Genomic DNA, 14227 nt, shown 5'->3' with positions numbered 1-14227 from the left:
TACATTATTTAGTTTTGTGCTATGCTTTGTTAATGATTTTCTACAATTATAAAATCCAAATACATATTAATTAAAACTTTAATTAAACATATAGGTAGGTATGGTTTCTTATTTTGTGACGCATGTAATGTAAATTTGTAATGTGTATACTTACGTGGATTAGACTAATATCATAATTGTTCATTTTTATTGTATGAAAATAAAGTACATATAATCATCTAATAAAAGTAAGTGTCAAATATTTTAAAATATAAATGAATGAATTTCAATAACTAAAGCAGGCAACATACTTAAATTTGATTGAAACTATATTTAAATTTGTTTTTAAAAGCGAAGCTTTTCTATAATTAGGATCGGTCCGTCCATACGTTCGTAACGGTAATTTTTTTTGTTAATTTAGGCACGTTAGAAATGCCCTACCGATTTCAAACTTTGCATGATGATTCCTGTAACAGTTAGATACTATTTAGACTTATGTAGCAACTCTAACAGTTGCCAGAATGTCCGTACGTCCATTTTAAACAAGTTGATTTTTTAACTTTTTTAACAACAAATTTTTATATATCATCATCCAATTGATCTGATTTTTAGAGTACTGATTCGTATTACAATAAGGTAAAATATTATAAGCGAAGCATCCTAAAAATAATATAATCAAATTCTAAAAATGTCAATATATCCTTAAACAGTATTCTGTATCTAAGAATTTTTAACAAATTTACATATAATTTTGTCAAAACTTCATATTTTTTGTATATTCAGTGATGAAACTCCACATAAAATAATGTTTGTTTGTCATACCGTTTCAAAGCTTCGCTTTTACGGATGTTGTCATCCTTGATATATTAAAATTATTATTACAAGACATGCGAATTAAAGAGTTTGCTTTTAGATAAGTTTCATTTTCACCTGCCTAACTTTTGGCATTTTTCTCGTATTCATTCGAATCCATACGAAATAACTATGTCTAGCATCGTATTATATCCAGCTTTCTACGAATGTAAAAATGTACAATCATAAGATTAAAACCAGTTTTTTTTTATCCGCGGAAAGCTTTTACCTCCTTTTTAATACATGAAATAATAATTCGAACAAGAATGACAACATCCATAAGTAGCGCATGCATAGAAAAAAGAATAAGGACATGAGAATAGAAGATTGAAAGATGATGTAAAATCACGAAACATATGAAAAATATTTCTGTATTTGCATGAAAAGCTAGATAAAGTAAGTTGTATACTGGATGCTTTTTAAAAAGAGTAGTTTTACCAAAAAAAAAGAGCAATCCACTTAAATAGCAGTCCAGAAATTACATTTCCCTTTTAGTTTTACGGACTGACTTACAGATATCTGATCAAGGCAAATTGTAGTGTAGCCACGTTACTAAAAATGCATTGAAATTTCCTGTTCATTATTAAAAATGTTTTTTTTATTTCAGATGACAAGTTGAAGAAGGGCGTGAAGGGTTTGAGTGACAGTGAAGTTGAAAAACTTCTTGACAAATCTATGATTCTTTTCAGATTTTTACAGGTATTCTTATTAATTTTTATTTTGTTGTATTGAAGCAGTTTTAACTTTTTAATTGCAAGAACTTGTATCCGCGATTATAGCGTAACACTTGGCGCATCCGCTCGTCGTTGGCGAGGTGATAGATTAAAATATCGGCCCAAACTGCGTTGTAAATTTCTTACGACGTTAAAAGTTTACTACACCTACTGCTGCTATGTCACATGCGCGTCACTAATTTAAAAGTAGGAAGAATGCATTGGCCCAAAACAGACCCAACTTATCATGAACATTGCACTGTCAGGACTTGCAGACATAGGTGGTGAATTTAAAGGGTTGGTGGTCTTATCAAATGAGATGTTTGTGCCTTGGGATCTACTATAAAGGTCTGACCATAAGTTGTTGTCTATGTCTACAGTCTACAGAAGGTGTTAATCAAGTATTCATTCTCCTAACCATACATAATAAGTTATCTTGATCTTTTAAAATTCGTCAATAAACAAGTAGGATATATGTAACTGTGAGTTTTTATTTTTGGTTATTAGAATTATGAATAAAAATGTTTTACAAATATTTTTGTAAATTAGCATTATACTACGTCAGTAGGTATTTCATACATTTTAATGAGTTTTTAAATCTTGTGTTGAAATCTTAAAAGTTTGGACAAACTTTTTTACAGGGGTGTATATTCTGCACAAGATTTTATTTATTTTTTTATCCTACTAAAAAATATTTCATTTTTTCCCACTCTAGTTTTTTCCCCCAAGTCTTTTTCCTTCTTGGAATAGTGGAAAAAAAGTTTTCAGTACTCTTTATTTTTTCATTTATTTCTCACCTCCCACATATTTTTTATTCCCCCCCCCCCTTTAGCAGGATATTCCATGCAGAATATCCACCCCTGCTTTTTGATAAATTTGCTAAAGGTAAACTTGATTGATATTATCCTGTAGATATCAGGAATAAGGTACAGTTAACAAGCAAATTAAATCTAAAATGTATTTGGGAGCCAGACAAAAATGTCGTCTTTACTACGAAGCGTTGCACCTCAAAATAAAAAAAATAGCTGAAATTACCAAATATTTTTTTGAATTTATTCCCTTGTAGGTTACAGCTGTACTGTATAGATATACTGAAGTAACATAACTTTTTATGTATGTAATGTATGTCTCCTAAGATCTTGTAAACGACTGTCCTTAATGTTCAGCAATTTTGAATTGGTTCTGGGTTGGTTTAGTCCGTTTGGAGAGGAGAGGGGAGGGGGGGGGGGGTGAAAAAATGTAGTTTATATAATAAAACCAATTTAATTTATCTAGTTGTCATCTGCTATACAGATAACTACCTCCCTCCCTTTTTTAATGGTCATTTTCGTCTGCTACTTGGCTGTGTTATTATTCCGTTACCATTTGTTAAAGACCCAATTTAGAGTCGGCACAAGGCCATTGCGATATGGAAATGCAGTTATTTAACCCTTTCTTTAGTGTTTTACTTTAATATTTGTTTTTTATTTATTTCTTAATTAAAATCTATATATTTTTAGGAGAAAGATGCATTTGAAGAATACTACAAACGCCACCTTGCTCGTAGGCTTCTTAATCAAAAATCTGCTTCAGGTAAAACTATAAAAAATTATTTGTACACTTGGAACAGCTACTCTATAATTAAACCATACTGCCCAATAAAATCCATAGAAATTTTTATGTTTTTTATTATAAGCATTGCTCATTTATAGACGACTGGTCGAATCGTCCAATGTTTAATTTTTTGTTGTTTAAAATAAAGAACATTTTAGAGGGGTGGGTCATTTTTTGTGGGGGAAGAGTTATATTCTGTGTGGTATCACCCTGGCCCAAAATCTAGAACCAATAATAAGCCTTCCTGCCAATTGTGGAACGATCTGTTTACTCCCTGCAACTAAACCATATAGGCTAGTACGCTTTGAAAAGTGTAAAAAGATAAAATATATGAATGTAGAATAGGAAATTTAAATTTGAATCTGTGGAAATATATTTGACATGCACAGTTCTAAGAATTTTATATTAAGATTATATTAAGATTTTATATTGAATAATTTTTTTCTAACAAAAAATGTACAAATATTTTATATTCTGTCGGAATATCTTCCTAATGATAGGCTATAAAAGAAATTTTAAGATTTAAGTTGGATTAAGTGAATCATTTAAAGCTTATCTTTAGGCTTTTTATTTAAAATACAATTTTTATGTTTTAAGAGGGGTGGGGGGGGGGGGGGGTAATACTACTTATTGTAACCAAACCTAAAACATTAAGAAACACATTAAAGAGAAAAAATTAAAGCACTGGGATTTTGTATAACAGTTGATATATTGAGAAAATGGGGATATGTGAAAGATCTCGTACCAAAATATTCCTCCTTGCCATACTTTGCTATTACCAGGAAAAGGGAATATGATCCTGACAAACTATTCTAAGTGAAAATTTCCCCACCACCCACCCCCGGGCCCCCCCTCCCTTCTTATCTACTTCCCTTCAGTTACAAGTTTTACGCCAACAAAATATTTAATTTTTGGCAATTTAAATGGAATTAATTTGCTGAATAGCAGCCCACGGCTATTACTGAAGCTGACAAAATTACCATTGTTTAGATGATTCTGAGAAGATGATGATATCTAAACTGAAGAGTGAATGTGGATGTCAGTTCACGAGCAAGCTGGAGGGAATGTTCAAGGACATGACTGTGTCCAACACCATCAATGACGAATTCAAGAATCATTTGCAAAATACTGGTAAGGTCATTTTTTTTATTAATACAGTGCACATTGGGGCAATTATTTAGTACCCTTAAAATTCATCTCACAAAAATTTCATTTTATACTTTTTTGTAGGTAATTTAACAACAAACAAATTTGCTTTTATGTTTTTTTTGTCATTTGAAAGGAACATTGAGATAAAGGTCATTTTATGAAGGTAGATAGAAAATTACCAGATTAACCCCTCCCGAAAATAGCCCCCCCTTACCCTATCCATCTATCTATCCATCAATCTATCCATCTATCTATCCATATATCTATCCATCTGTCTATCCATCTACCTATCCATCTATCTATCCATCTATCTATCCATCTATCTATCCATCTATCTATCCATCTATCTATCCATCTATCTATCCGTCTATCTATCCATCTATCTATCCATCTATCTATCCATCTATCTATCCATCTATCTATCCATCTGTCTATCCATCTATCTGTCCATCTATCTATCCATCTCTTTATCCATCAACTATCAATTTATCCATCCATCAATCTATCCCTCTATCTATCCATCCATCTATCCATCTGTCTATCCATTTACTTATCCATCTATCTATCCATATATCTATTCATCTACCTATCCATCTATCTATCCATCTATCTATCCATCAACTATCTTGAATTTCGTGTTTAAAATGTCTAATTAGGGGTTTTGGTTATCAGAGCAATATGAGAATTTTTTAGTAGCGCAGCTACCCTATCACTAGCTTTTTGGGCCCTTTAAAGTGTAACTAGGTTAATTGTAGTCCGATTTTAGTGTTCAAAGTGTCACATTTGAAAGGAACATTGAGATAAAGGTCATTTTATGAAGGTAGATAGAAAATTACCAGATTAACCCCTCCCGAAAATAGCCCCCCCTTACCCTATCCATCTATCTATCCATCAATCTATCCATCTATCTATCCATCTATCTATCCATCTATCTATCCATCTATCTATCCATCTATCTATCCATCTATCTATCCATCTATCTATCCATCTATCTATCCATCTATCTATCCATCTATCTATCCATCTGTCTATCCATCTATCTGTCCATCTATCTATCCATCTATTTATCCATCTATCTATCCATCTATCTATCCATCTATCTATCCATCTATCTATCCATCTATCTATCCATCTATCTATCCATCTATCTATCCATCTATCTATCCATCTATCTATCCACCTATCTATCCATCTCTCTATCCATCTATATATCGATCCATCTATCTATCCATCAACTATTCATCTCTTTATCCATCAACTATCAATTTATCCATCCATCAATCTATCCCTCTATCTATCCATCCATCTATACATCTGTCTATCCATTTACTTATCCATCTATCTATCCATATATCTATTCATCTACCTATCCATCTATCTATCCATCTATCTATCCATCAACTATCTTGAATTTCGTGTTTAAAATGTCTAATTAGGGGTTTTGGTTATCAGAGCAATATGAGAATTTTTTAGTAGCGCAGCTACCCTATCACTAGCTTTTTGGGCCCTTTAAAGTGTAACTAGGTTAATTGTAGTCCGATATTAGTGTTCATAGTGTCAAATTTGGGGTCATGGAATTCATTTCAGTAGGAGGGGAGGAGATGGTGTAAATGGGGGTGGATGGGGATCCTTATTTTAGCAAGCTACAAGTTTCACTTTATTTTTATGTTTAATAAATCCATTATAAATGTGGGCATGATTAACATAAATTTTTATTAACTAATATCTATATTTATAACGATATTATGATTCTTGTTTACTGTTTCTATGTACACTAGCGGCTTCGCCCCTAGCCTCTACGGGATTTGCCCCAAGAGGTAATTAAACAAGGATGACAACATCCATGAAAGAAGCGAAGCTCTGAAATGGAAGGACAAACGAACATTAACACTTGTGAAGTGTCAGAACTGAATATTAATGCATGTCTATACAAAATTGTAATTAAAACTGATTAAATACATGTTACTGTTTAAGGACATACTGACGTTTTATGACTTGATTATAGAGATGCTTCGCTTATAACAATAGACGTTATTGAAATAGGAATCAGTATTCAAAAAATCAGATGAATAGGATATTTTTAACATTCAAAACCATTATTTGTTGTCAAAAAAGTAAAAATCAGCTTGTTAAAAATGGATGTACGGACTTTTTGGTAACGATTATAGAGTTGCTGTGCTTTCTAAGTCGTACCTAACTGTTGTAGAAATCAGCATGAAAAGTTTGAGATCGATAGGACAATTCTAGCCTGTTTAAGTTAAGTAAAAGAGCTAACTGTACCAGACGTACGGACGGACCGACCCTAATTATAGAAATATGAGAAAATTGAGGGGGATTTTTATTTTTGAAAAAGATCTTTAAACAACCACAGGACCAGTAGATATATTCCCTGAAGAGTAGAATTCAATCAGTTTAGTGGTTAGCGAGATCTTAAGGAATGGGCGGACAGACAAACAGACATCAAGCTACTTTGTATTATACATATATTAACATCTAGGGATCTAAGGAACAAAACAATAACCGATTAATCTGTACATCCCCAATATTGATACTTATTTAATAAATACATATTTAATAAATTATATTACAAAATTATTTGTCTGTAGATGACAATTAGTGGTTGAAAAGTTTTGACACTCATCTTGGAACCAACCAATAAAAAATCAATTAAATTTCCTGAAGTTCTTATGCTAACGAATATAAAAACGTTATTATAAAACTTTGAAGTTTGGGGACTAGTGTAATTAACAGTCCACTCCCTTTCTAAATAAAACTGCTGACTTTAAACATGAATACCCTGTAACTACATAATTTAAAAACAAAGCATTACCAATAGACAGACAGAAGACTACTTGCTAATTCCAATTTAGAATGATTATAAGAACCTCACGTTATTTGCATATAAACTTTACCTTTCCGCAGTGAGGTAGGGGACATTGGGCTGTTTATAACACTAGTTCCCAAAGTTTTACAGTTGTGAGTTCAAACGTTTTAACTACTAACTTTAATCTACACAAGGGGTAATTTTGTGTATTATTATTGGGGATGTAAAACAATTTATTGACTTTTGTCTTATCCCTTTAGATCCCTGATATTTGTAATAATCTATAGAAACGATTATTTAGTTACATTAAAACATCAAACATAAAGAGGTTTAGATTTAGGTTTAGCCCCCCCCCCCCCTCTCCCCATCATTCAGTGCAATAGAACTTGAAAATATTAATTATTAACTTTAATTCTAAGTCAGAATAAATATTTCCCAATATGTCTATGTTTTTGTGTCTTTTATTTATTTGAATTATATCTTAAGTTTTGACTTTAAAAGCGCATTTAAACACCTTTTCTTACAAGCTTTTCGTGCACCCACGTTCAGAAAACAGGCTAAAAACCCCTACGGGGGCGCGGGGGGGTAAATGAAACCAGAACTGGCGATTAAAATATGTCTTTGGGTAATCAAATATCGTTTTTTTAGCCGGCGACACCCGGCGAAAACATGTTTCCTCTTACTGTCTTCTTAAATGTTGATTAAAAAACAAACAAATAAAAACTAAAATCTTGACTTCAACTAGAATTATTTAGGACTAATTTCTTCAATTTGTGTTTTTTTCTTTTATACTGTCAAAATATATGTAATGCATGACTCATCAGAAGTTATTTTGTCTAATTACGTTAATTCTAAGAGATTTTATAATACTTTTAAAATTGTTGGTGAAACACAAAAAGTATGCCTTTTTCTGTAAGAAAATTTTTGCATTTCTTGACTTCCATGCATTAGAATGCTTACCTAAAAAGCGTATTTTTATGATTCCTTTGAAATCTGATGTACATTGGGTATGATAATACTCATAGAATGTTTAAAACTTGATTTGGGGGTGGTGAATTGTTGTCCCTTGTTGCCCCTATGTGCAGTGGCATAGAATGTGAAGAAAATGGCAAACAAATACTTGTGAAATTATTTTTATTGGCAGATTATTAAAAAGTTAATTGAGTCGTAGCTTGTTTTCCTCTGGTCAATTCACACACACTGCTTTGTCAATATCCCTTGATTATGCCTTCAGTATGATAACCAGTCGCCATTACTGGCCACCCCCCCCCCCCCCTTCCAAAAAAGGCCATTATTTACCTGCATTAGATTCGAAAAATTTAAAAGAATAAGTCATTATTTTGACAAAATGTTTTAGGTAAAAATTTGAACGGCGTTGACTTGTCTGTGAGAGTATTGACGACAGGATTCTGGCCAGGACAGAATGCTCCACCTCCCATCAACCTTCCCAGGATTCCGGCACAGGTAACCTTTATCATACAGCTTCCCTTCAGTGAAGGAAGGGACTTTTGACAGAACATTACAATGGTACCCAAAGTTTTATAACTACGTTTTCTTATTTGTTTGCTCAAAAACTATGGGTACATAAATGAAATTGTGATTTAGTAAAAACTTTGATAGGCTGAACTGAGTTTGTGCAGCTACGTAACTTTGTAAAGATGAATTGACATATGATATGTAACTTTCAGGCAGGGGCGTCCAAGCTTTTTTTTTGGGGGGGGGGTAAAAAATTTTTAAGGGGGTCGGTATTTCGGTTTTGGGGGGAGTAAAATGACGCGCGAAACGCGTCGCGAATTTTTTTTATCCCCCTCAAAATTTTTACCCCGGGGGTAAAATTTGCTTTGGGGGGGGGGGGTAATTACCCCCCCTGAAATCTGTTGGCAGGGGTAAAATTTGTTTACCCCCCCCAAAATTTACCCCCGGGGTAAAATTTTTGGGGGGGGTAATTTAAATTTTATTAAAAATTTAGTATTAAAAATGCGCGCGAAGCGCGCAAAATTTTTTTTTGTCAGAGATTTTTTTTTGGGGCCACCCCCAGGGTAGGGGTAAATTTTTTTAAATGGGGGGGGGGGGTAAAATGAAAAAAAAATTGGGGGTGCCTACGGCACCCCCAAATTCGTTTTGGCGGGGTAATCGCCCCATTACCCCCCCTTTGGACGTCTATGCTTTCAGGGTAACTAGTAACTGATATTTTTCAACAACAAAATGTTTGTAAAATAGTGAGAAATTTTAATGTATCTTTTTTGTCAGTCATTTGACGTGTTCAAGAATTTCTACCTGGCAAAGCACAGTGGTCGTATCCTGACCCTGCAGCCCAGCGCAGGAACAGCTGATCTCAATGCTCTTTTCTTCGGGTCAGCTGGCAAGAAATCAGCTGAGGACGAGGAGACTGGCGAGGCACAGGCACCCAGGTACAGCTTTTTAAGTTTCGATTGTCACACATGAAATAAAACAACTCCTGTCTTGTTGAGATGCGTTTTTCTGGAACGTTTAAGAAGTATGGTTATCAATCAATGGCAAAATGAATCTCGCTTTATGGGATATACCTTGCCTCTCCACACACATACAACGGACATACATACATACAGACAGACAGCCTGATTCTTTTACATAAATATAATGATACATATTTATATTTAGTGTGAATGTAAAGAAGCATATATTATGTGTGAATACTTATCAAATGGTGATTCTCCTAATGTTCAACACAAGAGATAAACTCACATACGAAGAAGTGAAAGAAGTAAGTCTAATAGTTTTACTCTTCAGCTTTTCTGTATTTTTATTTTATAATGTTTCAGAGACTGTGGTTCCAGAAAGAAAATATATGATTTTACTTAATTCTTTTTATAGGCATATTTTGCGAAAAAAGTTAAATAGCATACAAAAAAATCACTATCAAGGAAAATATCATGCTCCATTATTCAGCATTTCGGAGCCGTTTTGACATGTACAAATGCCCTTTTTAAGTTTTTCAAGTCCATTTTTATCAAATATTGAACTTTTAAAACCTTCAAAAGTCAAAAATAAAAAATATTTTTTATGGGGGGAAAAATATGTCGAGCTTTTCTTGATTTTAGGTCCAAAGATAAAGCCTAGGCACCAGGTTTACGCAACCCCCCCCCCCCCTCTTGCCTAAAAATAGGTTTACTTTTACACTGTCATAATTCTTTGAGTTTTTTCTTTCAACTGCACTTTATGAAGGCAAAGATTATCATCATTACATATAAAATCTTTTAAAATCTGGTTCGATTATCAAAAGTGAATTATAGAGAACACCAAGAACATTAATTTTTAGGACATATGTAGCACTTATTTTTTTATTTTTTTAAAATCCTTTAAAATACTGCTAGAATCCGAATCCGGAATCCGCAAGGAATCCGCCATTTTTTGACGGATTCTTTTAAGAATCCGGAATCCGAATTTGGCCCAAACATTTGACAGATTGCCATCACTAATTATAATATTCCTTTGGCTACAGATTTTCATGAAAAGGTTATTATTAGCGCCAATTAACTTATCTAAACATAGAAAATAATTTGTTTCCTTATTTAGTTTTATATAAATTAGCTTCATTATTGGATCAAATTGCTCTACGCACACGTAATCTTCATTGTGTTTAATTTTATCATGAATTTATGTTGTACCAATGAGCTATATTTAGCCTGGGTTATAAATAACTAGAGGATATTTGCTTAAATACATTAAAATGAGGGTCGTTTTTTAGCGTATTTTCAGTAAAGATGTGTGTTATCATTTAGTCAAATGCGCTTGTTAAATCAAACTGTTCTTAATTTTGTTCTTGGATAAGTAAAAATTGAAATATAGCTAAGCATACTATAGGCAGATCAGGTTGAGCTGTTTATTACATTAGTCCCCAAAGTTTTGTAAAAGCACTTTCTCTTATTTGTTGGCTTAACAGCTGTGGGGACTTTAATTAAATTTTAATTGGTTGGTTCATTAAGTTCAGTGTCCAATCGTTTCTCCAACTAATTGTAACCTACAGTAAGATATGCTTTCTGGGGTGTTACTAAATGTTACTAAACAAAATTTACGGATTATCCTAATGGTTCAATTTTTCCTTGGTTAGTAATGTTAAATAAAGGTTTATTTTACATATTATTCATTTTCTCTGTATATATTATATATGTACATAAATTCATTTTTCTCTTTTAATTAATTTTTGGTAACATGAAAAATTATATTATCAAAGGAAACTAAAAAAGATATTAACTTCTAAATAATCCCTTTGCAATTCAGTTTTAAAAGCGCAACTTTGTATTAATTGGTCCTTTATGTCAGTTTAAAAAGTTGAGTTAGTTCTATTGCTTTTTAGTCATGTAAGAATTGTCTGTTTATTTTAAAACTGGGTTAAATAGTTAATTTTATAATTTCCAAGTGTTTTTAAAGTTAAGATTTTCGTAATGATTGAGTGCAGTTACCCTAACATTTTGATTTTAAAATATGAGAAGTTCATAATAAAACTTGCATTTAGACTAGGTAGTATTCATAAATGATTACATATTTTTTTAATTTAGAATATCTTGTGCTTAGTTTTGATTTTGTCAAGGTATAGTATTCGTATCCTTTATTTCTGACTTTTGCTTTTATGGATATTGTAATACTTGTTCTATTATTGAATAAGATTATTTTTTTTTTAATCAAAGAAAGGAAGACTCATATCCAATTTTACTTCTAAATAAATAGATTTGTATCAAGTTCACAGTAAGAAAGGGTTGAATTATTGTTGAGATCTTGCAACCCTAGGTATATATGGAAAACCAGCGTTTCGGAGCTGTTTGATTTTGGTGCGGCTCCGCGGAGCCGTATCTGGAAATACGGCCCCGGATCCGGCTCCGACCTAAAATCAAGAAAAATTCGTCATATTTTTTTCCCCATAAAAAAAATATTTTTTATTTTTGACTTTTGAAGGTTTTAAAAGTGCAATTTTTAATAAAAATTTACTTGAAAAACTTAAAAAGGGCATTTGCACATGACAAAACAGAGTTACCATATTATAATTTGTAAAAAAAATCTCTTTATTTACCTAGTCCGGAGCCGGAGCCGTTTTTAACGAAAATTACGGCTCCGGCTCCAAAACACTGTGGAGAACACTTAGAGATTATAATTTAAAATAATCACAAGTTACGGGTATCTAGTTATTTTTTTAATGCTAAGAGATAGATATACATTATACATAAAGATTTCAATTAAATCCACTTTTTCTTATTGGGAAGCTTTATATGATTTTTTTGGAGGGAGGGGATATATGTAAATTATGCTAGTACCATTCAAAAGTTTGGGGACTTGATTAATTCATAATTGGTTTTGTAAAACACTATCAGTGTTCAAATTTTTCCATTTATATTTTATATATTTATATTTAGGAAGTAATTTTGTTTAGTCAATTGTCTTATATCTCAAATATTTTTAAAAATTTTTTCTCGTATTCATTCGAATCCGGTGGATAGAAACCGGTTCTCATCCATACGAAAAAACTATGTCTAGCATCGTATTATATCCAGCTTTCAACGAATATAAAAATGTACAATCATAAGATTAAAACTAGTTTTTTTATCCGCGGAAAGCTGTTTATAATACGAAACTATAACCTCTTTTTTAATACATGAAATAAAATGTCGAACAAGAATGACAACATCCATAAGTAGCATGCATAGAAAAAAGAACAAGGACATGAGAATAGAAGATAGAAAGATGATGGAAAATCACGAAACATAAATAAAAAATATTTATGTTTTTGCATGAAAAGCTAGATAAAGTAAGTCGTATACTGGATGCTTTTTTAAAAGAGTATTTTTACCAAAAAAATCCAGCAATCCACTTAAATAGCAGTTTTAATCTTATAATTGTACATTCTATATCCGCAAAAAGCCGTTTATAATACGATGCGAGAAATAACTATTCTTTATACCTTGATCACTACATCTTTACAATAATTTACACCCCTTTATTGGAATCAAATTCAGAATAATTATACAGTGTGTTTTTTTTTATGAGAACTTTTTTGAAAGCAATTTTACCCCACTTATAGTTATCAGAATTTAATGATTAATGGCTTATTTTCTTCTTTTTAGTAGCGAAGCTACTCTATAATTCGAAATGTCCGTCCGTCTGTCCGTCTGTCCGTCCGTCTGTCCGTCTGAGACAAAGTGGGGGAAACGTGATTTTCTCGGCTCCTATAAAAGATAGAAAGCTGAAATTTTTAGTGAAGATTCTTATAACATATGCACATCTAATCTATACATTGTTTTGTCCCTCCGTCTGTTATTTGGGGTGCTAGATCGATTCTTACATTTTCATGTTTTTCTGATTTTCTCAACTCCTTTTTAATATAATGGGCTGAAATTTTCAGGGATTGCTTAAATTTACATTTTACATATTTTACATAAGTTTTATTACGATTTTTATATCAATAGGGGTGCTAGATCGATTCCTAGATTTTTAGGTTTTCTATTCTTTTCTCAATTCCTATTCAGGATTTGCGGCTAAAATTATCAGGGATTGAATATGCTCATATTCTACATATTTCCATCAAGTTTCATAAAGATTTGTTTATAAATTGTGTTGCTAGATCGATTCCTAGATTTTACATTTTTCGTGCTTGAAAGGTTGCGTGATTTTGAAGTTTTTGTCATTTCCCTATTTCATCAAATATATAGCATGACATTGGTATATTGTAAATATATTCATAATATACATTCATAATTTCTGAGCTTCGCTACTTATGGATGCTGTCATCCTTGTTTTAATGCAATTAATAGAACACCAAAAAAATATTTCAGTTTTTATTTAAAATGTACAGTAAAATCTAAAATTCAAAACTTAGGTGTCAACATCTAAAAATGGTTTTAGCGCATTTTTCTTATGCCTAAATGTTCTACACTTTGCAAGAAAAAAATTGAATTTTCTGTAGTCAACTTTTGGGGGCCAGTACTCCCTCCCTGGTTGAGATATGACCTTCAAACTTTGATATGTTCTATTACATGTCCCTGGACCCTAATAGTATCTGTATACATTTTTAGCTCTATATCTCAACTTTGAAGTGTTTAGCAGCCAAAAAAAAATGCGCTAAAACCAATTCTAGATGTTGACACCT

General features: G+C 32.1%; 1 protein-coding gene across 1 annotated transcript in view; it reads left to right on the top strand.

The window, feature by feature from the left end:
* Cul3 (cullin 3) overlaps window positions 1–14227 on the top strand; it is a 48028-nt gene that overhangs the window by 25240 nt on the left and 8561 nt on the right. The window contains exons 13-18 of the mRNA XM_080159889.1: window positions 1439–1530; window positions 3044–3116; window positions 4128–4268; window positions 8468–8574; window positions 9361–9521; window positions 9751–9853. Coding sequence (XP_080016015.1) covers window positions 1439–1530; window positions 3044–3116; window positions 4128–4268; window positions 8468–8574; window positions 9361–9521; window positions 9751–9853 — 677 coding nt within the window. The remainder of the gene's footprint in view (window positions 1–1438; window positions 1531–3043; window positions 3117–4127; window positions 4269–8467; window positions 8575–9360; window positions 9522–9750; window positions 9854–14227) is intronic.

The sequence above is a fragment of the Acartia tonsa genome, chromosome 5 (genome assembly GCF_053477335.1).
Source record: "Acartia tonsa isolate MP-2025a chromosome 5, ASM5347733v1, whole genome shotgun sequence".
NCBI classification, from domain to species: Eukaryota; Metazoa; Arthropoda; class Copepoda; order Calanoida; family Acartiidae; genus Acartia; species Acartia tonsa.
The sequence above is the reverse complement of the archived record's forward strand: the minus strand, read 5'-3'. Positions and strand labels throughout refer to the sequence as shown.